We start from the raw sequence: 23,849 nt of genomic DNA, 5'->3' as shown, positions 1-23,849 counted from the left end.
CTCCAGGAACCTCTCTGGCTCCAGGGCAGGGAAGTGGGTGTGAAAGTGAGAGTAGGGCCTGACCCTGCCACCTCCACCCTCAGGGTCCCTTCCCCAAGGCCCAGGCTTACACTCAGGTCAGGTCCTGTGTGGGCCAGAGGCGGGGAGCCCTGACAGAGGAGTCAGCCTGCAGTGACCCAGGGGACCTTCTGAGAGGGTTTGGGGCCATAAATACTCCATTTCTGTTTTTAAAATCTGGATTTAGGCTAAAAAGCCTGCTTCCTGGCCTTGAGGCTCAAGGCCACAAGCACTAAATATACCTGACTGTCTGTTTACTTCCCACAAGAACCCGACTTGGCATCTCCCCAGACCCAGCTGCCTCCTTCTTTCAGGCTCAGCATCTGGCCTCTCTGGAATTACAGCCCCCCAGACCTGGGCCTGGCTCTGTCCGGGAAGGCTAGCCGCCTCTGCCACTTCCCCTTCTCTTCCCCTTCACCAGCCACACACAGGCCTGGCCCCACTCAGCCTCACAGACGTCTGGGGGAGGCCTGCCAAATTTAGCAGATAAAAATATAAGGGCACCCTGTTAAATATGAATTTCAGCTAAACGATGAACAATTTTTTAGTGTAGTATGTCCCAATACTAACATTTGGGACCTACTTATGCTAAAACATAATTTACTATTTATCTGAAGTTAAAATTTAACTGGGCACTTTGTATTTTATCTGGCATCCCTAACCGGGGACAATGATGCAGGGCAATAAGAGCTCAGCCTCTAGACCTATGCAGCTGAAAGGGAAACTGAGGCTGGATCTCAAGGCAGACATGGTCACTATAGCAGAAAGGGCATGAACATGTGAGTCGGGTGGGGTAGATCACCAATCTGCAGCCTTGGAGAAGGGACTTCTTAGTTCTCTCCTCTGTCAAATGTAAGTAATCGGACCTGCCTTGCAGAGCTGCTGAGAGGGTTCACTGACATGAGGCCCATAGAGTTTGTCTAGCATGTGCCCGGGGTGATATACGGGCATGGTTATGGTGATTATTTTTCTGGTTTTACCTAGTTCTTTGCCCACCAGCACACCAGACCAGACATGCTGGAGGGCAGGGCTCGCTGTTCACTATATAAGGCCGGTGCCTTAATCCTCTGCCAACCTCCATACAAGCCCAGGATTTGCTGCTCCAGAAGCCAGTCCTTATTAATGGGTATTATTCTAATTCTGCCTTCTGCTCACCCCTATGGGTCAATAAAGATAATAACCAGTGGGTGGCCAGGTGGCTCAGTTGGTTAAAGCACCAGCTTTGAACAACAGGGTTGCCGCTTTGATTCCCACATGGGCCAGTGAGCTGCGCCCTCCACAAACTAGACTGAAGGCAACGAGCTGCAGCTGAGCTGCCAGAGGGGCAGCCGGATGGCTCAGTTGGTTAGAGCGTGAGTTCTCAACAACAAGGTCACCGGATCAATTCCCACATGGGATGGTGGTGGGCTGTGCCCCCTGCAACTAAAGATTGAAAACGGTGACTGGACTTGGAGCTGAGCTGCGCCCTCCACAACTAGACTGAAGGACAACGACTTGGAGCTGATGGGCCCTGGAGAAACACACTGTTCCCCAGTATTCCCCAATTAAAAAAAAAAGATAATAGTCAATGTTAGCCGCTCCATATTGTGCCCCTCTCCTGTGATATTAGGCTCTCACAGCACACAGTGAGAGCTGTTATTATTGTATCCATTCCCTAGTCAATGAAACTGAGGCCCAGAGGGGCCTAGTAACTTGTCTGAGGACTCACAAATAGGGGTGCCTGGATTTGAATCCACATTGGCCTGCCTCCAAAGCCTGTGCTCCTAAGTAGTAATGACACTATTCTGCTTCCCCTGCTCAGGATCCTTTTGACTCTTTAGGGATAACAACCATCAACCGACTCTCTAGTCCATGTGAAGTTCTTTGTTAGCCTTGTGGGAAAACCACAATCCTACTCTGAAGGTGGGGGCAGCAGAAAAGAGAAGGGGTTTCATATATCCAGAGTGTGTTCTCTCTGCGGGGAGGATGCCTGCCTATGTCCATGGAGTATGGAGTGACGGCTTGTATGTGCCAGACCCAGCACTTCGTGCTTTGTGGTATCATCTCATTTAATCCTCACCACAGCCCTACGAGGTCGCTGCCCCCATTTTCTTGGCTGAGAAAGCTGAGGTTTCGAGAGATTAAGCAAATTGACCTATCAAAATGATCTAAAGTGGCAGAGCTGGGACTGGGCTGATGCTCTCCCCTCCAGAGCGAGACTTAACCACGACCCCCATATCTCCTCAATGGGTCTTTACTTGTTCAGGACCCAGGCCCCTGTGGGTGCCCCAGGCCCCTGAATCCCTCAGGGGTTCCTCACCCTGGCTTTGTGTTCTACAATTATGAGTCCATCTGAAAGATCCGGAGAAATCATGCAGGTTGACAGCCAGCCTGAGAGTATGGTGGCAATGGGATGTCCCCAGAACCCCAGGTCTCCCGTCCCAGCACACACACTGGTACAACTTACCGCTGGCGGAGGCCAAGATCATGGCTTGCAGCATCTCTGTGTCAAACTGGTTATTGGGCCAGGTGCCAGTTTCATCGCCATTTTGGGAGCTAGAGAGAGAGTGGGACGTGAGCACAGGCTCCCAGGCCAGCCCAACTCCGGCCCCTCCTGTCCTATCCCAGAGCTCCCAGATCCAGTACCCCAACCCCACCCCATGCCCAAGACCTGCTCCCTTTCAGTGATGTAGGAGGTAGTTTATACAATCTCCGAAGCCAGACCCCCATTGGTCAGTCCCCCAAACCAGCTCTCTAGATTCTCAGACACTTGTCATAGCCACCATGGCCCTTAGAGTAGAGCAGGATAATTGGTGACATCCCCTCCGGAGAGAGAGTACTTACCATCACAGAGAGGGAGGTCAGGGCCTAGCCCTACGGCAGTGAAGGTGGGGAATGGGAGGGAATGTGTCTGACCAGAGAAAGGGGTGAGAACTGAGAGACGTGGGGGCAGCAGGCCCCAGGAGACCCTGGAGCAGGGAGGCTTGCTAAGCCCTCAGGATAAAATCCACACAAGAACCTGTCCCTTCTATGTTATAAGAACACCCGCAGCCCGTCCCCTCCCCCCAAACATTGTACCATCAAACCTTTCCTGAGGCACTTCCCTAATTCCTCAAGTTCTCTCTTACAGCACAGCCTGTGCTCTAGAGTGCCAGTTCCCAGCCAACCTCTGCCTTGGTAACCTGAACATAATTTGTCAGAGGGTACCCTAGCCTAAGCCCACCCAGGCTGGGTCAGGTGCCTCCCTGCAGCAGCTGTGGTCCCACTTTACTGTCGTACCATCTGCTCCACCAGCAGACCGAGCTCCGCATGGCAGGACTGTCTGCTTCCTACTGCAGCACCTAATTAAGATCTTTAGATGCTCTAAGCGTTGAGAAAAACATGAAGTGATTCATAATTGTGAAAAATGTTAACCTGTGAAAGAATCCTAAGCGATTCCAACCTAACTTGGGTTTTTCCCATAGTGACTATTTCCATGCTTTTTTGGAATTTTTAAGGATCAAATTGTTTCCGTTTTTGAGGGGAAGGAAAAGCAGCCTGACACACACAGTCTATTAGGTTCCTCAATAGATATTTGTTGCCTGAATGAATGGAAAAGGCCTGTGGGGGGGGGGGGAGAGAGAGAGAGAGAGAGAGAGAGAGAGAGAGAGAGAGAGAGAGAGAGAAAGAGAAACAAATGTGCAAAATATTAACAATTGATGAATCTCGGTAAAAAGAGTATTCAGATGTTCATCATACTATTCTTTCAACTTTTCAAGAGGATTGACACATTTCAAAATTGAAAAATGAGGGGCAAAATTAAGTTATCTAGGAGAAGGTGTAGTGTGGGAGAGAGCTTTCCAGGCAGGGGGAGAAACCTGCCCTGAGGCTGAAAGAAGCTTGGTGAGTCCAAAGGACTAAGGGAAGCCAGTGTGGCTGCCACACAGGGGAGGTGGTGTCAGGGGCTGGGGCTGCAGAGCAGACACTGAAGATTTGGGTTTCATCCTAAGAGCTCTGGAAAGCCACTGAGGTGTTTAAAAGGGGTTCGTTGTGATCAGATTTAAGTATTTAAAGATCACTCTTGCTCCTGTGAGAGGACAAGCAAGAGCCCAGAGGTGAGGTCTCGGATGTCTCTGTCACCATGAAAATCCAGAAGTCCTGACCTGCAGCCTGACTGAGGGCGCAGGGCGGAGGCAGGCGGGCTCTGTCCTAGGTGAAGGGCCTCATGGGGATAGGCTGGGAAGAGCACATGGTGGGAGGCAGCTGGGAGAAGGGCTTTGGGGCTGTGGGGTGGACAACAGGACCAGATACCCCAGGTTAGGACTGCACCCTGTGGAGGTGGGTGGTGGGAGTAAAGGTGAGCAGAAGGGCAGGCCTGTAAGGAGGATTCTAGGGAAATGGTTGAAGGCTGGAGACCAAGCACACGGACAGGATGTCAGCTCTGTGAAGCTGGGCAGGAGATGAGTGGAGTGGGAGAGAGTTTTTGAACCATTTCCAGAAAGCTTCCTATTTCTGGGCACTGGGCTGACTGCTGGAATATATATATATATATGTTCTATTTTAGCCTCAGAACCACCTACAGGTAAGTGTTATGATTATCCCTATTTTCCAGCAGATGAAATCAGGGCTCAGAGAGGTTGAGAAACTTCCCCAAAGTCACACAGTTGGTAACTGGCAGAGCTGCAACCAGAAACAGATTTAATATGACTCCAAAGCCTATGCTCTTATACACAACAACATACTGAGCTTCAACAGAGAGGCCCTGGAGAGCCAGCAGCAGGTATAGGGGACTCTTCCAGGATTTGGGAAACAATGAAAAATAAACGTGGAGAGAGATTTCATCTAATTGACCATTTTCCAAACACCCACTATGTGTCAGTGCCTGTGCCAGGTCCTAGGATTTAAGAGATGACAGATACAGTCCTTGCCTTAAGGAATTTGTATTCTGGTGTATTGGGGCTGTGGATGGGGGGTGGGGGCCGGGCTTTGGTAAAATGCTTCCTGTTATCAGGCTTAAAATGAGAAATCTGGGAAAGACACTCCTGACAACGGCCTGGATTTAATTGTGATAAATATAACTGCACATATATATCTTTAACGTAGTAAAACCCCATCAGCACTTAAAAATATACATGTGTGTCCATATGTTGGGCTAGTATGCAATAATCAAATGATTTTTGAAGAATTTTTTACTAACATGGGAAAATTTCTGTAATATATTGCAAAGATAAAAAAAATAAGCTACAATACCAGTGGACAGTATGACCTCAATTACTACAAAGAGAAAAAAACTGGGGAGAAATATACCAGTTTACTGGGAATGAAAGTACTCAATAGTCTGTGAACAAATTCATAAACAATTTATTAAAGTGAATCAGACTTTTTAAAAAAAGCCTATGCATATTGCTTGACTCCATAAAGTAAAAGGTTTAGAAAGATACATATGAAAATATTGAGAGTTGAGATACTCAGCCAAATATAAAATGTGGGCCTTAATTTGGGTAAATGTGCAAATAATTTAACAGAGATATATAATTGGGAAAATGTGACTACTGACTGGACATTTGATTATATTCGTTTGTTAATATTTATTATGAATGTATTATTAGTTTATTAATATTTTTAGCGCTTATGTGTTTTAAAAAAGAATTGTCTGTTAAAGATAGTGAAGACTCATGAAATTATATGATGGCTTCAAAATAATTCAAGGGGGTGTGGGGTGGAAATAGAAAACGAGGTAGAGAGTTAGTTGAAGCCAAATAGTGGGATCACAGATGTTCATTATACCACTCTCTCTATTTTTGTATAGATTTGAAGTTTTCCATATTAAAAAAAGGTTAGTGGTGGTTTCCTTGGGTTGTGAAATTCTGGGTGCTTTTTCTTTTAAATTTTGTTCTCTATTTCTCATGTTTCTATCATGAGCATGCATTATTTTATAAGCATGAAAAATAACTTGCTATCTGTTTGTTTGTTGAATGACTGCCCAAACTAAGGGAGAGAAAAGGTAGTGTCTCTCAGAGGAGGGGAGGTTAGTGGGAGGGGAAAGGTACCATCAAAGAGAACAGAGTGGGGACCAGGGGAAACCCAATGGACTCTCTCTCCTCAGTGCCGAGGCTGGGAACAGCTGCAGGGTGGGGCCTGGGTAACAGCCTGAGAAGGGAGAACTGACTTGCTGGATTCAGAGCTTAAGACAACAGCTGTTGGGATCAGAAGCCAAAAGGATGACCTGAGAAGGGATAGTGGTGGGGAGGAGCACCTGGTAGTCAGGGACTTCAGAACGTGAGTCTTTTTCCCATTTGTCTAGGCAACGTGACCCAGTGCTAGCTTGAACTTGAACCAGATTTACTGAAGAACTCCTCACTAGCCCTGTTTTGAGCCTGGTCTTTCAGTAGCCAAGGTGATGGGGAGGTAGTAGGGCAGAAAAGCAGAGGAGGGTTGGAACCAGGGTTAGACTGAGAGAAATACAGTTGTACCTCGGTTTTCGAACGTAATCCGTTCTGGAGGACCGTTTGAGTTCTGAAATGTTCGAAAACAGCTGACAGCTAGGCCTCAGGATCTTGCAGTCAGCGGAAACCGCGTGACATGTTTGACTTCCGAGACATGTTCAAAAACCGAAGCATTTACTTCCAGGTTTACAGCGTTTGTAAACTGAAATATTCATCAACAGAGACATTCGAAAACCGAGGTACCACTGTATCCCCCTCTTGATGCCCACTCCGATTTACTCATCAGATGGCAGCAAAGAAAAAACTCCCTGTTCTGTTGCTCCTCAGAGGCCTCACCACAGGGCCTTTGCACACACTTTCCCCTCTACCTGGAATGCTCGTGACTCTTTCCTTCAGCTGGTTAATTTGTATTCACCCTTCAGCACAGCCTCATTTCCTTCTGGATGTCCTCCTGCTCCCTGACCAGGTCACATTCTTATTTTATGCTCTCACCACCAGGTACTACTCTTCCTAGCACTTACCATGGCTGCAATCTTACATTTGTTTTCTGTGATTCTTTGAATAGTTGTCTCCCTCAACAATGTAAACTCCTGAGGGCAGGGACTATGTCTGTTTTAAATCTCCTACACCTAGAACACTACCTGGCCTACAGGTGCTTACTATTTATTGAATGAATGGAGGAGGGAAGTTTCAGTTGCTGGACCAGGTCCCTAATGCTTATTTCATCTGAGCCACTTTGGAGCTGAATCAGAAATGTTTGTCCCACCCCCCTCATGTTAAGGATGTGAGAGCTCCTGAGGCTTCTCCATCTCCCTAAGAGCTCCTGCATGTATTTCAGGCCACTCAGTCTCTCATTTGATGAAAAGGAACTTCAGACTGAGTAAGGTAGTCAACACAGAGGACACAGGAGAGGCAACGGGTGTGTGGCTTCCAGGTTTAGCAGAGAATTCTGCTTCAGGGCCAGTATATGGCCTGGGTGGGAGTGAGTAAAGGGGACACAAATTGCCCTGTATTCCTTATCACCTCAGCTCAAATGTCACTTCCTCTTGGGGCCTTCTCTATCCCCTTCCCTATTACACTCACTTTACCCCCTTCTTCTCAGAACTTGGTATGATTTGAAACTAGACATTATTTTATGTGTGATTTGTTGTCAGTTTTCTGTCTCCCCTGCTGGCATGAAAGCCTATGAGTTTATGAATTATGTCTGTTTGTTCACTCTGATAGGCCAGTGTTTAGTATGGGCTCATAGTAGATCCTCAATAAATATTTGTTGAATGAATGAAGACATAAAGGAATGCATGAATGACCTAATGGATAACTTATGGGAAGGCTGGCAAGGCCAGTGGGAAGAAGGGAGACAGCTGGGGTTTAGGGAGCGGCAAAGGCAGTCCAAGCCATCTGGTTTGTTGCCTTCTAGGGGCCTTTTAGGAAGTGCATTGAGATCCTGATACCAGTGACAGAACTGCACCTGCCCAGGAGCTGGAGTTTCCACCATACACCAAGGTCTCCTGGATTCTTGCGGCAGTGAGGGTTCAGCATCTGTAGCATTTGGGGAAATGTGGGCAGCAAGTGTCTGACCAACGAGGAGGTGGAGAAGGTGACCCAAGCTCTGTCCCCCTCTCTCTCCAGGGCTCCTTGAACTCCTCCAGGCTTCTGACTTCTAAAAGGGAACCCTGGCCCAGAGCCCACTCCACTCCCCTCAAACCAACTGAAGGTCTTTCCGCTGAAGTTTCCCTCCTCCCCTACCCACAGGGAGTTCCTGTTTCAGCAGGAATTCATACCAGATTGAAATGAGCAGCTGGATAGGAGAGTGTGTTGGAAAGTGTTGATCAAAGGCTCTGTGTGTGAGGGGCAGGGGGAGGGAGAGAGATGAGGGTGCATTTGTGTGCTGGCTTGCCCACAAGTACAAAGAAATAAAAGACAGAGTATAACACAGGATAAAAGAGAGACAGAGAGAGAGAAAGATAAAAAAAGAGAAACAGAGAAAGAGACTCAGCGAGGTAGAAAGAAACAGACAACAGACTTCGAGAGATGTACAGAGAGAGACAGAGACACAGAGAGGCTGAGAACAGAGAGGGAAGCAGAAATAGTGAGAGACTGAGAAAAAAGACTGGAGTCAGAAGAACACAAGGACACTAGCAAATGATAAAAGAAGGAGAGACAGAATAGAGGTCAAGGGCAGAGACAGAAAGAAAAGGAGAAACAGACTGAGACTAGGAAGAGTCACATTTATTCATTGATTCCACATTTATTAAGCCCCTAGCCATGACAGGCGCAGTGTGAGGCACAGACCAACGCAAGTAGACACAAATGATAGGGACGGAGAGTCAGCCATAAAGACAGAAACTGAGATAGAGACCAAGAAAGACAGGGAGAGGCAGAGAGGGCAAACTGACATAGAGACTGAGGAAAGGATGCAGAGATAAGAGAGTGGCAGAGGCAAAAGGCCTGCAGGCCGACAGGGCAGGACCAGTGGGGGCCAGTCTGGAGGAGGGGCAGGACCTGGGAGACCTGCCCTACAGCTGTCTCCCTCCTCAGCCCAACCTCCAGCTGTGTGTTTCTGCTTCCCCCACAGCTGCCTGACCCCCCTCCTCTGCCTCTGCTCTGTCCTGCAGACTCTGGAGGAGGCTCTGACTGCTGACAGCGCCTCCTCTTGCCCTCCTGCCCCAGGTTTCTCCGCCGGAACCCCAGGTCTGTATGGAGCCCAGCTCAACCAGGAGCATGGGGTGTAGGCAATAGATGAATATAAAAAACTTCCTCTCCACCCAGAGACCACCTGAAAACCATCTTTTGGTCCCACAGAGCCCCCAGGAGATAAGAAAATGTTCATATGGTGAGGAGAAGGGAAGGGATGAGTGTATGGGTTGAGCCTCCAAAATGGCTTCTTCCTTCAGGGGTCTATGTATAGCCCCCAATACACCAAAACCTCCCTGAGATCTAGAACTAAGGGAAGAAGCCATTTGTAGCAAATGCTGAGCCCTCCCCATCTCCTCCCACGTCATCACTGAGAAAATGCCGCAGAGAAGAGGGTGGGCTGGAGAGGCAGTCACCTACCCGCTGGTGCCGGGTCTCTGGGCCTGAGAGAAACGCCAGTCCGTGTTGGGCGGGGCTTGCTGTGGAGAAAACAGAGGGAAAGGGGCTGAGTACTGTCAAGAAGTCTGAATGTCACCCGACCCCTGGGATGGGCCTAGAGGGAAGGAGGGGAGTGGACACAGAGAAGAAAATGGGAGGAGATGGGGGAGGGGTAGACTCAGCTTCAAAGACAAAATATACGTCAGGTCTCTGAGGTTTGAGGTACAGGAGATAAAGAGATAAAATAACACTTATCTGACCACAGTAAGCAAACCTAGATTCCTTTGCTATAAAAAAATGGCCCCTTCCTCCCTGCCCACAGACTCAGAGCTTCTGAAGTGAGATTCAAGCTGTGAAAGTGTCTTCTGTGGAACCTGGGGGAGGGGTGAAGAGAAAGCCCCCAAAATTGGCAGAAGAGGCTTTTAGATGAAAATTCCACCAGCCCTAGAAAGAATTTATTCAGCTCCTGAGTTAGGAACAAAGCATCCTCTGCAGCAAGATGGCTGCTGCTCCGGGTAACCCTTTTGGTGCCAGGTTGTTCTATGACACATTCAGAGGAATACCTCCTCCAGGCCCTTGGCGATCAAGGATCCCTTCCCACTGCTAAATACATTATTAATTTAGGAGCCATGCCAGAATGGGCCTTTGCAGGGCATCCAAGCCCCAGGATACCTCTCACCCCCAGAACTCTGTGCCAAACAATGGCTGTGACTAAGGAGAGAACAAGGCCCCACTGTCTGGGACAGAGAAAACTGCTGGATGGAACCCAGCAGAGATCAAGCTCCCACAGCCTCCAAGCAGCACAGACAAGTCTCCAGGGCTCCCAAAGGGCTGATCTATAGCCCTCTCCCACCTGGATGAAGGTGTAGGACTCTGGCCAGCCACTTCACTCCCAACTCCCTCCCAGCCTTTCTGAGGGTTTGTTATTCCACCACACACTCTCATGGAGCACTCCTAGAGCCATCACCTTGCTGGTTCTGGGATATGCTAGTAATTAATTCACACACTTACTGCCAGAAGCAGAGAAGGACATGTGAGCATCTGTGATTACACTGGGGAGGAGGAAGACCCATGGCTGCTACATGACTCACTCTAAGGCTCACAGGTGGCAGTGAGGTGAGCAGAACCCAGAACCTTAGCATCCTAGGTGCAACAGAGGCCACCAACACCATTCCGGGGCTGCTGTGGGGAAGGGCGCAGGGATGTCCAGCTCTCAGTCAGCCACTGTATTCATAGCCACAGCAGAATCTACAGGAAGATGCAGGTACCCTGACAGACTGGAGGAAAGGAGTTGGGCGAAATTCACAACCTGCATAAGGACGGCGGGTCCAAGTTTGTTCACTCAGGGATGCTCACAGATAAGAAGCCCCAGAAGACTTTCCTCCACTTTTAAGACCCTACAAGGGAAAGAACCGAACCTCTGCCCCATCCCAGCAGATGCAAACTGTCCCTGCTGTCCTCCAGCTTTCCAAGTTCCAAGTGTCAAGTGATTGAAAGTACAAAATCTGGGGTAAGACAGACCTGGGTAAGTCTCTCTGTTACTTACCCTGTAATCTTGTGCAAGTCACCTGACAGTTGTGGAACTCAGTTATGACGTGGGGATGCTAGTACCTAACCAACAAATGTGTTGGGAAGAGCAATGAGATATTGTGGTTCTCAGAGGAGGTGTGTAGTAAGACTTTCAGTCAGCTATCAGAATCACTCCAGGGTGTTGTTTCAACATACAATTCTGATTCAGTAGGGGCAGGGTGGGGCATAGATATCTTTTGACCAAAAACTCCTGGGGTTGTGTCAACTTGTGCTTTTTACTATTACAGTTTCCCCATATATGAGGACACCCTGGCATCTGGCACAGGCTCTGTGGCTTTCCATCGGTCAGGGCAGGAAGGACTTGCCAAAGTCTCAGATACCTTGGTGACCCCCAAAGCCCTGATCCTAGAACGCCTGGCACATTGTGGTCACGACGGAGCCAAAAGCCTATCTCTGTGCTTCCTGAGCCGGGGTGCCCCAGGCTTCCACTTCCCGCGAAGGAACGGAGCCGTGGGGGTGCCACTGAGGTCCCAGGCTGAACGTCCTATAGCGGCCTGCTCACTCGCCCCAGGCCGGGCCCTGCTGCCTCTAGGGCCCCAGGGCAGCTCGTCCCGCCCGCCCCGCGGCTAGAGTGCCCAGAGTAGCTCCCAGCTCCAGGCCGCAGCCCGCTTCAGGCCTTCCTGGAGGCGATCAGGTCCGGCCCGAGACGGGGGCGGGCCCCCGGGCGGCCACGACCTGGGACTGTCAACAGGATGCACAGAGATGAGTACCTCTGAGGCCCGCAGTGGGGTGGAGGGAAGCTGTGAGGGGAGCGGGGGCAGCTCGTGCCTGTGACCTGGCAGTGAGCGCCGGCCGGGAAAAGTGGTGTGTGTGCCTGCTCAAGTGCGAGGGCGTGTGCTGCGTGGCCCGTGGGTGTGTTCTGCTGGGAGGACACGCAGGAGCCCTGTGCACGCACCTCTGTCCTGGTCTACAGATGCGTTTGTTTGATGAGGTAATAAGGAGGGTTGAAAATAACCGCGAAGTCCCAGGGAGTGCAGAGAAACCTAAGAGGAAACCTAAAGAGCGGCGGAGCGTGCGGGCGCCGGGGCCTAGGAGGCGGGCTGTGCGAGTAGATCTCTGACTGCCTCCCGGGGACCCCCCGGGATCGCCCACAAGATCACCGGGCCCCAGCCTTTTCGGAGTGTGGGGGCGGGGTCAGTGTTATCCCCTCCCCCTTCGGCCACAATCACCACCACCTCTGGGGCTCAGAGCCCCATCCCTGTTTTGGCCACACCTCTGGTCCCGCGCAATCAGTCCGAAAGGTCCCGACAATCGGGTGGAGCGCAGCTAGCGGCTGAGCCCGCCTGAGGGGAGTGAATGCAAGTTCTAAGTCCCTTAAGTGGATGGGCGGCTTCTCCATTGCTGCCCACAGGGGTCGCGGCGAGCCCCTCACCTGGCTCCGCTCCCGCAGCGTGTTAGAGCGGGAACGGAAGGAGTCAGGCTCCAGCGCCAGAGCTGAGGGCTGCTGAACGCTGAGGGGCCTTAGAAAAGTGAAGTCGCTGCCATCCGAGGCTGGTGAAAAGCACGTCCTGTAGCAATGGCTCTGCGAGTCTGCGGGCCGCAGCGTCACCTCCATGTACTTGAGCGTGCCATCTGAGCTAACCTGTAGGTTGGGACTGGACTGCTTATAGTAGTCCCGGGAAGGTGAGTTCTGGCGCCTGCAACACTGGCCCCCACCCCCATCCCCATCTCCGTGTCCGCGAAGGCACTTAGCTGACACAAAGGTGAAGGTGACTAAGGATAAGAGACTGATGGCTGCAAGAGCCACAATGAGGTAAAGGGTGAGGTCTGATCGCTCCGGAGGGTGTGTGAGGAAGTCGCTGGATTGGGGCATTTCTTCCGGGTCCTCATTCTCCAGAAGCAGCAGCACTGTGGCTGTAGAGGAGAGTGAAGGGTCACCATTGTCCCTCACTAGGACCACCACTTGTTGGGTGTCAGAGTCATCCTCCAGTAAGGCCCGGGCTGTCCGCACCTCACCAGTGTGTGCAGACACCAGGAACAGTCCCGGGGCTGTGGACTGTGGCAACAGGGAATAGGAGAGCCATGCATTGTGGCCTGCATCAGCATCCACAGCTGTCACCTTGGTGACCAAGGAGCCAGGAGGTGCAGAGCGAGGGAGACGTTGGGGGACCGAGAGTCCCCAGCCAGGTCTTGGGTGCAGCACTGCTGGGGCATTATCATTCTGGTCCAGGACAAACACGTGCAGAGATGTGTTGGCATGCAGTGGGGGAGAGCCAGAGTCTCGAACCCCCACCGTGATCTGCAGCATCTGCAGCAATTCGTAGTCAAAGGAGCGCTGGGCAAAGACCCGCCCGTCCTCAGGGTTGACATACACAAAGGAGGCGGCTGGAGCTCCCTGAATCTGGTTCCCTACAATGGAGTAGGTGAGACGGGCATTATCCCCAGCATCTGGATCGGAGGCGGCCACAGTGCAGAGAAGGGAACCTGGAGGCCGATTCTCTGCGATGTAAGCAGTGTAGAGCTGCTGGGTGAAGTAGGGCGCATTGTCGTTAATATCCGAATGTTGAGCCTGATGGTGAGATGTGCGTGCAGGGGAGGTGACCCTGCATCGCTGGCCAGCAGCTCCATGATATAGTGGGATGTGGCCTCACGGTCCAAGGGCTGGCTGGTTAGCAGTGAGTAATGGTTCTCAGAAGGCTTAATCTGAAATGGCAGGTCCGGAGACATTTCAAGGCTCACTTCACCATTTCTCCCTGAGTCTCGGTCCCGCACGTTAAACAGTCCCACTACTGTGCCCACTGGTGTGCTCTCCAGGACAGGGTTGACCAAAGAGGCCAGTAGTACCTCTGGGGCATTGTCATTGGCATCCCCCACATCCACTTGAATGACACAGTGGCCTTCCATGGCTGGCTGTCCCTGGTCACGGGCTCTTGCATGGATTTCATAGAAACTTGACTCCTCAAAGTCTATGGGACCCAAAACATGAATTGCTCCACTGCTAGGGTCTAGGCCAAAGAGATTCCGCACTGCCTCAGATGTATGGTCTCCAAAAGAATAGTTCACTTGGCCATTGGTGCCCTCGTCCAGATCAGTGGCATTGAGGCGGAGCAGCAGTGTACCCATGGGTGCATTCTCTGGGAGGGCCACGCGTAGAACTGAGGACTGGAAGGTCGGAGCATTGTCATTGATGTCCAGCACAATGACAGAGATAAGGGTGGTTCCTGAGCGGGCCGGGATACCCCCATCCACAGCAGTGAGTACCAACTGATGCCTTGCCTGGGCTTCACGGTCCAGCTGCTGCTCTAGTACCAGCTCTGGGAACAGCTTCCCATCTTTTAGGGTCTTCACATTCAGAGAGAAGTGGTTGTTGGGGCTCAGAGTGTAGAAACTCACAGTATTGGTGCCCACGTCTGGATCCTGGGCACTATCCAGTGGGAATCGGGCCCCAAATGTAGCTGATTCTGAGATGCGTATCTCTCGCTCAAGGGTGGCAAAGCTAGGAGAGTTGTCATTGAGATCCAGGATCTCTACCTCTACACGGGTTAGTTCCAGTGGGTGTTCGGTCACCACCTGCACTGGCAGCAGGCAGCTGGTGCTGGCTCCACACAGGCTCTCTCGGTCAATCTTTTGATTTACTGCCAGAGTACCACTCATCAAGCTCAGGGAAAAATAGTGCCCATTCTCCTCAGAGCCCAACCGCAGTCGGTGGCTCAACAGATCTGTCATCTTTAAGCCTAGATCCTGAGCAACATTTCCCACCAGCGTCCCTGGCTCAGACTCCTCCACCACTGAGTAACGAAGCTGCCCAGACACCCAGCCCCAGCACAAGGACAACATGAACAGCACTTGCCATTTCCCAGCGAGCTGTGGGGGTATCTTGGGCCCCATGACCCAGCAGTCCCTTCCTGGACACTGACTCTGCTGTCCTGTCTCCAAGGTAGACCCAGGGCTTGGAATGTAGCAGCTGAAATCTCTTGTGTCTCCTTCCAGCCTCTTAAAAACTGCTCCGGGGTTTGTCTGCCTGCAGCAGTTCTTCTTAGTCACCAAATGGCGGGGGTGGGTGGGTGGGGAGGGGAATTGAATCTGAGTGGAGCTGGGGAGCTGGGGGAGGAGAGGCGGGCAGGAAGAGCAGATCCTCCACCTCAGCTCTGAGTCTGATTGGCCAAAAAGTCTGTCTGCTCTCAACCAATTATGAAGTCTCTTCAGTCCTGGAAACCTTAGGAACGGGTGCTGCAAATCTGTGTCACAGAAGCCTCCTGCCTCCCCACTCATTTCGTGCTGCAGGTTGATTCAGCCCCCTTGGCAGCAAAATTTGACAGCTCAGATGGTGCTCAACAGGGAAGACAAAGTAGTACAAAACTTCTCAGTGTTCTCTCCCAGCAACTTCCTGCATGACTTCATGAGCTTCCACTACTTTGCTTAGACCAACAAAAGTTTGTCCTTCTTGGGGAGGCAAAGCCCACGTGTTCCCCCTCCCACCCCCATCCTGCCAAACACTGCCAAGATGAGAGAAGAGATTTGTTAGGATCTTGTAGAGTCTTGCTCTGACTTTCCAGCAATGCTTTGAGGAATCTCAATGTCAGCTGATGGTATAGAACTCAGATTTCTTGAAATTCCAGACTTGAGCTGTGGAATGAGCATCACAGCTTGTGGAAGGGGGAACATTTCTGGGACTGGTCCAGGTCACCCAGGAGGGTGACTAGAAGCTAGGCGTGACCCCCGGGCTTTATGGTTTCACCAATTCTAAAAAACTCTAGAGATTCCCAGAGTAGTTATCTCTATGAATTCCTCATCTACAAACCAGTTTTCTGACATTGATTTCACTTACTGCTCCCCCCCACCCCCGAAGAGGTAATGCTCCCCTGTGCCCAGTCTACTGCATCTAGCTGAAATCCCAGTGGGGACTTGAGTGGAGTCCTGAAGACCCAGACTAACCGATCTCTGCTCCCACCTTGATGCCACTCTGCTCCCCTGGCTCTCGCCTCTTTGTGCTCCCTTCACAGTGGGTCAGGGAGTATTTGATACTATGGGACAAAGGCATTAGTTTCCCTCAGTCCATTGGGAAATGGTAACCTAGTGTTAAGTTAGTCCAGAACCTGGCCCCTTCATTCATGAAGAGTAGAGTATAGTGCACTCTCCTTGTGCACTGTAGCCTCCTATGCGCCCACATCCTGGCAGCATGCTGCCACTATTCCCTGGCTCTTGACCACTTACTTTCATTTCTTACTCTCAGATAAGGGCATAACCCAAACCCAAGTACTAATCTGTGACAACTCCCTGGTTAAGTCACAAAACACTTCTAAAACACAGTATCTACCGCAAAGTTACCACTCACAAAAATGGTGACATCACTGCGGGCTCTTACAGAGAGGCCAATACTCTCTGGAACATGGCCCAGCCATATGCCTGGATTGGAATAACCCTCAAGCATTGGCTGAGCCTGCAAAGATCTCACCTCTAGCCCATAGAGAAGATCAGAGGGTGGGCAGCTTGGGCGAACAGGCTCCCCTGCCATAGGTGCACTGGGCGACTTCACCATCATGAAGCTATCGCTCCGAGTGGGTGCAGAAGCCAAGGGTGTACAGCCATGAGAGTGGCCACCCACATCAACAAACTTGATAGGATCATCTGACCCTAGCTGGATTCGGAGGATCCCATTGGAAGGAGGAAGCCCCTCCCTCCTTCGAGATCGGGTGAGACAGGCACAGGTGCCAGCAGGAAAGCAGGTCACTCCACAGGCAGCCCCACGCAGACACTTAGAGAGCAGTGCCACGAATGAGCCGAAGGAGACAAAGCAAATTGCCACTAGTGATACAGCCAAGTAGAGGGTCAGGCGAGATTCTCCTTCCCTTGGCGCTGAAGATTCTCGAAGATCAGGGACCACTGGATGAGCGTCTTCCTCCAAGGACACTAGGAGCGTAACAGAAGTAGAGAGTGGTGGGGTACCACTATCCTTTACCACGATGACCAGCTTTTGTGGGGGGAGATCAGCTGGGATGGGGACTGCCGTCCGCACCTCCCCAGCATAGCGAGAGACTGCAAACAGGCTGGGATCCGGGGCCTCCAGGAGCTGATATGAAACCCAAGCATTGTAACCGGAATCCAAGTCTACAGCAGTCACCTTTGTGACTAGGTGACCAGCTCCAACGGATGGAGGCAGTGCTTGCGGACATAAGGAACCAGGCCGGGCCCTAGGGCGAAGCACAGCTGGAGCATTGTCATTGAGGTCCAGCACAAATAGACGAACTGTCACAGTGCTACTGAGGGGTGGGTTGCCCCGATCTCGGGCCTGCACCTCAAACTGCAGTGTCTGTGTTTGCTCATAGTCAAAGGATCGAGTAGCATGAACAGCTCCCGTCTGGGGGTTCAGAGAGATAAAGGATGAAGCTGACACATCTCGATTTCTGGGCTCTAAGAGAGAGTAGGAGATAAGTGCATTCAAGCCAGAGTCTGGATCAGAGGCTGCAAGGGAGCAAAGCAGGTCCCCTGGGCGGTTGTTCTCAGGAACAAACACCTCATGTGATCTCTGGAAGAAAGAGGGTGGGTTATCATTTACGTCCGAAATATTGAGGAAAATAGTCCTTTGGGTACTCAGAGGTGGGTTCCCAGCATCAGAAGCAGTGACCGTGATGTCATAGCTGGATTTGGCCTCTCTGTCCAAGGGCCCAGCAGTCACCAGGGAGAACTGGTTCCTGAAGGCAGACTTGAGGGCAAAGGGCAAGTGGTCCGGAACACGGAGGCTCACGTCTCCATTTGACCCCGAGTCGGGGTCCTGCACGCTGATCAGCGCCACCACCGTGCCAGGTTCTGCGCTCTCCGGGAGCGTGCCCAGCTCTGAGGTCACTGTGATGTGGGGGGCATTGTCATTGACATCCAGGAGATCCACTCGAAGACTGCAATGTTGCTCCATGGCTGGAGAACCCCCATCACGAGCCCGAACATCAAATTCATAGTAATTCTCATTCTCAAAGTCTAGGGGTCCCTGAAGGGTAAGCTTTCCAGTAGTGGGGTGCAGGCTAAAGAGGTTTCTCACACGATCAGGGGTGTGACCACTGAAAGAAAAGGTGACGTTACCACTGGGACCCAGGTCCGGGTCAGAGGCATTGAGCTGGATGAGCAGCATGCCGGCGGGTGCGCTCTCCAACACGCTAATCCTATAGCTGGATTGCTGGAAGGCAGGGGCGTTGTCGTTCACGTCCAGCACTGACACCCGGAGCTCTGCGGTGCCAGACCTTGGGGGGTTACCTCCATCCACAGCAGTCAGAACCAGGCGGTAGTCTGATTGCTTCTCCCGATCCAAAGGCTTCTCCAGGAGCAGCTCTGGGACCAGGCTGCCGTCGCTGCGCTTCTTGACATCCAGTGCAAAGTGTTCATTGGAGCTTAGTCTATAGCTGCTGATGGAGTTGCTCCCCACATCTGCATCCTGAGCCTTCTCCAAGGGGAAACGCTGTCCTGGAGGAGCTGCCTCCCCAATTTCCAAGTCCAGCTGCTGCCGAGGAAATCGGGGGGCGTGATCATTCACATCCACGATTTCTACCTCCGCTCTGTACATTTCCAAAGGCCCTTCGGTTACAAACTCCAGGGGCACGATGCAGCTGGCACTGAGCCCACACAGTGCCTCTCGATCGATTGGATTCTTGATGAGCAGGGCTCCGCTGTCCAAATCCACACGGAAGTGTCTTTGGTTCACCTCTCCAGCGACCTGCAGCCTGCGAGCTGACAGACTCTCTGTATCCAGCAGGAAATCTTGGGCGACATTCCCCACAAAAGTCCCCTCCTGTGACTCCTCTGGGACCGGGTAGCGGATCTGCCCACAAACGTAACCCAGGTGGCAAAAGAGGAACAAAAGGGTAGCCCCTGGGCAGATTTCTACCCAGCTTCTCACCTTGCGGAGCATTGCTGCCACCCGCTAGTTCTCAACCTGGTCCTGAGAAGCGGAAGAAGCCGACCCGCCCCAAACGGCCACAGCAGCTGGAGACACCTATCTCCCTTTCCCCGCGCCAGCTCTGGCGCGGCTGGGCCGGCGCCGCAAGGGTTACGCGCCGTTTTTGCTTGTGGCGGGGTAGATTTGTCTGCCTTCCACCACCCGATTGGCAGACAGCGGCTCCTGGGCTCAGCCAATAGGCTGAGCAGAGAACATCCCAACAGCAGCAGGGTTAATGCGTCGCAGCATTGGAGGAAAAAAAAAAACACAACACACACACACACACACACCACAAAAATCCACCTATCTGTTCGCCTTCCTCCCGCTCAACAGCATTTCTTTCCACGGGTTATTACGTCTGTAGAGAGGAACACAACATATATGTATTTTTTTTCTAACATACCAACTTCCCCTCCCCTCTTTAGCGGGGCGGGGTGGGGGGCGGGCAGCGACAGCCTGAGCCTTAGCAACCTGCAGCCCAGAAAGGAGTAGCCATTTGAGACTGGTCATTTTGTTCAAGCCAGTGTTGTTATCCACCAATATTCTAAATGAGTAGCTTCTGCCTCAGTCTAATTGTATTAGAGCAACAGCTATTTAAAACACTGCCATATACACAAAAACTCTGCTCCTCTGCAGATTATTTAGAAATATCTCCACCTCTTAGCAGAAAAGCCTTATACATTAATGTAGCCAGTTAAATTTATGCAGTACACGTTTTTGTTGTAACAGGAAGCACAGAGGAAACCAAACTTCTTTTATTCAGACGCTTGATAGTGATATACTAAATTACCATTCATTGATTTCAAGGACAGTAGAGAAGATGAAGCAGAGTGGAGGAAGCCAGGAGAGGGAGATGTTCCAAATCAGTAAAGAATCAGTTGTGTCTGGGAGGCGCTAAGGACTAGATCTCATTACCTCGCAGAATGCTAATGTGCACAGATTTAATAGCTCCCGTGAATAAGATTGAGATCAGCTACCAACAGCACTGCCCACAAATCTCCTTTATTTGACACCATGGTATGCTTGATATGTTGTTAATTACCAACAGACTGTTTCAAAAGAGCAAGCTTTTCACTTACCCCAGGGGGCCTCTTGGAGCTAGAGATTGATCTCACTCCAGCCCCACCCTGATCCAGACCCTTCCCAGGAGCCTGGCTACCACCTTGCACAAAAGCAGAAACACAACTCATTTCACACAGTAAACCTGCAAACTGTAATCCAAGTGGCAAACACACCAGAGCACAAAGAGAAAAATCCAGCCTGATCTGGACATGAGATTTCTTAACTTATTCAAATCCTCACCTAGGTTACCACTGAATGCCCAAAACACTGGCAAAACCTGGATGCCCAAAACACTAGCAAAACCTGGGTTTCTTATCGTCCCTGGATTTTTTCCCCAAACCCTTGATCCTCAGGAATATCCTTTTGACCAACATTCTGGTCTCAAAGGCAGGGATCTGCTTTCTGTGCTCTTTTACAAAAAACAAAACAAAACAAAACAAAACAAAAACACCTAAACCTCCTCCCATAGGAATAATGGAGGTGTAAATCAGTCTGACCTACTAGGTGTTTATGCCAGGATTCACTTCAGTGAATGACACCATCATCCACCCAGCTGCATCGGAATGGGGGAGGGGAGCGCCATCCTTGACTCATTCCTCTCTCTGCTACCTATATCATGTCAGATAACAAGTCCTGATGATTTTACTACAGTCATCTCCCTCCATCTATCCTGCCACTGTGTGGTGGCTCAAGCATTTATCAATCTTCTCAAATATTGTAATAGCCTCCTAACTGTTCTCTTTGTCTCCAGTCTCAATGTCTCCAATCTATCTCAGAATATGGCCGCCAGAATAATCTCTCTAAAACAATCAAACAAAAAACGCTGATGACATCATACCCATGTCAGTTCAAAATTGTGCAATGACTATTATCAATGCAGAATAAAATAAAAACTCCTTGGCCTGACCTAAAGGTAATTCAAAATCTAACTCCCACCTACTTGTTTCACTTTATTTCTTCCAAAGACTGTTTTACAAACACACTTTAAGTTTCAGCAATAATGTAATATCATTATCCCTCTGCATGGGATTTCCTGCAAGGTCCCCTCCATGCCCTCCTTCACCCTTTACTATCTAACAAACTATTACTCAATCTTTAGTTCTCAGCTCAAGCATCACCACCTCTATGAAGTCTTCCTGATTTCCCCAGGCTCGCTTAGGTGTTTCTTTCCCTTTGCTCCCATTGTTTCTTATATTATCTTTTTTTCCAGCATGTCTGTCTCCTATGGTGCTACTCTGTGGACCATAATGGCCTGACTGTATCTTTTCATCTTTTGCAGTGGGATGCTCATAGGGATGAACACATAGGGATACTCAATAAATGGTGAATTATTGATATTATCATGTATTAGTTCCACAAATATTGAATACATGCATTTTATGTAAGTACTTTCTGTTGAGTACAGACACTTTATATGCATTACTTTTCACTCATACAACAATTTTGAAAGGCGGTATTACCTTTATTTTATAGATGAGGACAATGGAGTTCAGAGAGGTTAAGAGACTTGTCTAAAGCTAAATAACTAGTAGTTTGTGTAGTACTAGGTTTTCCCCACTCCCACCCCTGGTCTTTCTGGAAAGAAATAAAGCCTCTTTCTGTAACATCTTAATTGATTTTTCTATCAGTTTGTCATCTCTATAACCATGACTGGCCCTTTACTGATGTCTTTAATATCCAAGAACTAGACCTCTTATAGGTCTCAATCCCTTATATTTGCAAGTTCACACCAAAACAAACAGGCATACAGTCTGTATTACTAGAATTGGAGCGCCATAAAGCCTTAATCCTACATATCCTTGACTTGACCTTTTTATGCCAAGTATGTGATTCTCCCATCTCTAGAGTTTTAAAATAGCTTTACTGAAATATAATTCAAATATCATACAATTTATCCATTTAAAGTGTACAATTCAATGGGGTTTTTTAGAAAGATATTCACATATACTAAAACAATGCAAGCATCACCACATTCTAATTACAGAACATTTTTGTCAGCCCCCAAAGAGACCCCATGCCCATTGCCCAGCTCTAGACATTAAAAGAATAGTTGCCCGATTGCTAGTGGTTTAGGAAGATTTTCTCTTTAGATGACTAAACTATCATCTTATGTCTTCCCTACAATGCTTTTCTAGAACTATTCTATGTACTGTTTTAAGTTGGTACATAACATCACAGAATTTTTAAAAGTTTTCCTGGCCAGTAAGGTTGGCTCCTGGAACCAGAATAACACTTTGCTTTATAAAAATGTTAATTGATAGACTGGCAGGTTCTAGGGCAGTGGTTTTAAACTTGTATTCACATTGGAATTACTTTAGGACCTTTAAAAAATACTGATTCCTGTGTCCCATCCCCAGAGATTGTGCTTTAATTGGTCTGGGATGTGGCCTGGGCTTCAGAATTTTTAAAAGGTAATTCTAGTGTGCAATCAAGTTTGATAACATTGCTTTAGGGAAAGTACCAGCTGTTTTCCAGTGTGATCAGAAAAGTAGCACCTGATTTTCTCTGGTTTTCATCCTTCCTAAGCCTCTACTTTGTCATCTTTGGCTATCTCCAGATTTGCTTATTTCCGAGGTGTGTTTAAGATTTGGGGTAGGTAAAGAACTAATAAAAATAAAAATAGCTAATAATTTTTTAACTCTTATGATACACCAGGCACTGTGCATACATATCATGCACTAATCGTATAATACTGTTGTCACTCCCTTTTTTCATATGAGAAACAGGCTTAGAAAGATTAACTTGGCGAAGGACTCATAACTGGTAAGTGGTGGAGCCTCATGTGTGTGACTGCCAAATCCAAGGGTTGACAGCAATAATACCCTTATTAGTAACAAAACTGTGGCTCTCCCACCATCAGAAGTATGTGTAAGCTGCACTCCAAGAGAAAAGCCTTGAAGTCACCTACACACCATCCTGAATAAATGAAAACTTTATCTTTCTCAGGATATGAATTTACCTACCTTGCACTTTATGTGTATATCTAAGAAAAATAATGCTGGAAGGATAGGGAATTACACAGGGGTGGGGGGGGGTACAAAAAAAACTTTCGTTTTGTACTTTATGCTTTTTTGGATTATCTGGATTTATTCTCAAAATAAATGATTACTTTTACTTTTATAATTAATGGTGGTTATTTTGGATTTGGGGATTAGTTTTAATTTTTTTCTTTATACTTTTCTCCATTTTCCAAATTTTCTATATGCACATGCATCATTATTATAACATAAAAATATTTGGTAAGTAATGTGCACATCATTTCCAGTAAGTAATGTTCTTGAAATAAAATTTAAAGGATGCCTAGAATTTTATTTGTCATAGAAAATCATCTAAGAATGAGGTACAGGATCTGTATAGGCAAAGGACAATGATTAGGAAACCATTGGTTTTAATGCAGATGTGACCATCACTTCAAAGATGGATGAATGAAATAGTTTTTATATTCCTAGCAGCTGCAACTGGTTAGAGGTGTCCAGCAGCTTGTTCCCAATGCAAATAACACCAAGCTAAGCTCTGAGTGCTGAGATCTTGGGTTACAGTGTAATGGCCCCTTAGCAAGATCGGTTAGTTGTTGCAGCAAGCAAGTGTTGAGGGTGTGAACTGGGCCCACAGGTGAATCAATTAATCCACATCGTGTGAGGACCAAGAACCACACTCTAGTCAGGCCATACCCTTTGCAAAGGCACGAAGTTTGATCTAGGAAGAGCCAGGAGAAAATGTGAATGCACCATTAGGAAGGAAAACATTTTCATCACTGAAAAAATGACTCCAGACCTTCCTGAACATGGAGCAAGAAGCAA

The 23,849-nt window shown here is 49.1% G+C and overlaps 1 protein-coding gene across 14 annotated transcripts in view; it reads right to left on the bottom strand.

Annotated features, from left to right (window-relative positions):
* LOC109451094 (protocadherin gamma-C4) overlaps nucleotides 1-23,849 on the bottom strand; it is a 108,258-nt gene that overhangs the window by 4,854 nt on the left and 79,555 nt on the right. For 12 of the 14 annotated variants that reach the window (XM_074313686.1, XM_074313681.1, XM_019739024.2 and 9 more), the window contains 2 exons: nucleotides 9,516-9,574; nucleotides 2,504-2,592 (listed from right to left, as the gene is read on the bottom strand). In XM_074313686.1, coding sequence (XP_074169787.1) covers nucleotides 2,504-2,592; nucleotides 9,516-9,574 — 148 coding nt within the window. Of the gene's footprint in view, nucleotides 1-2,503; nucleotides 2,593-9,515; nucleotides 9,575-16,518; nucleotides 19,201-23,849 lie in introns of those variants that run through there. The other 2 variants (XM_019739016.2, XM_019739028.2) reach the window with 2 other exon arrangements.

This window comes from Rhinolophus sinicus, linkage group LG10 (genome assembly GCF_036562045.2).
Source record: "Rhinolophus sinicus isolate RSC01 linkage group LG10, ASM3656204v1, whole genome shotgun sequence".
Taxonomy (NCBI): domain Eukaryota; kingdom Metazoa; phylum Chordata; class Mammalia; order Chiroptera; family Rhinolophidae; genus Rhinolophus; species Rhinolophus sinicus.
This window is presented reverse-complemented; position numbering and strand designations above follow the sequence as displayed.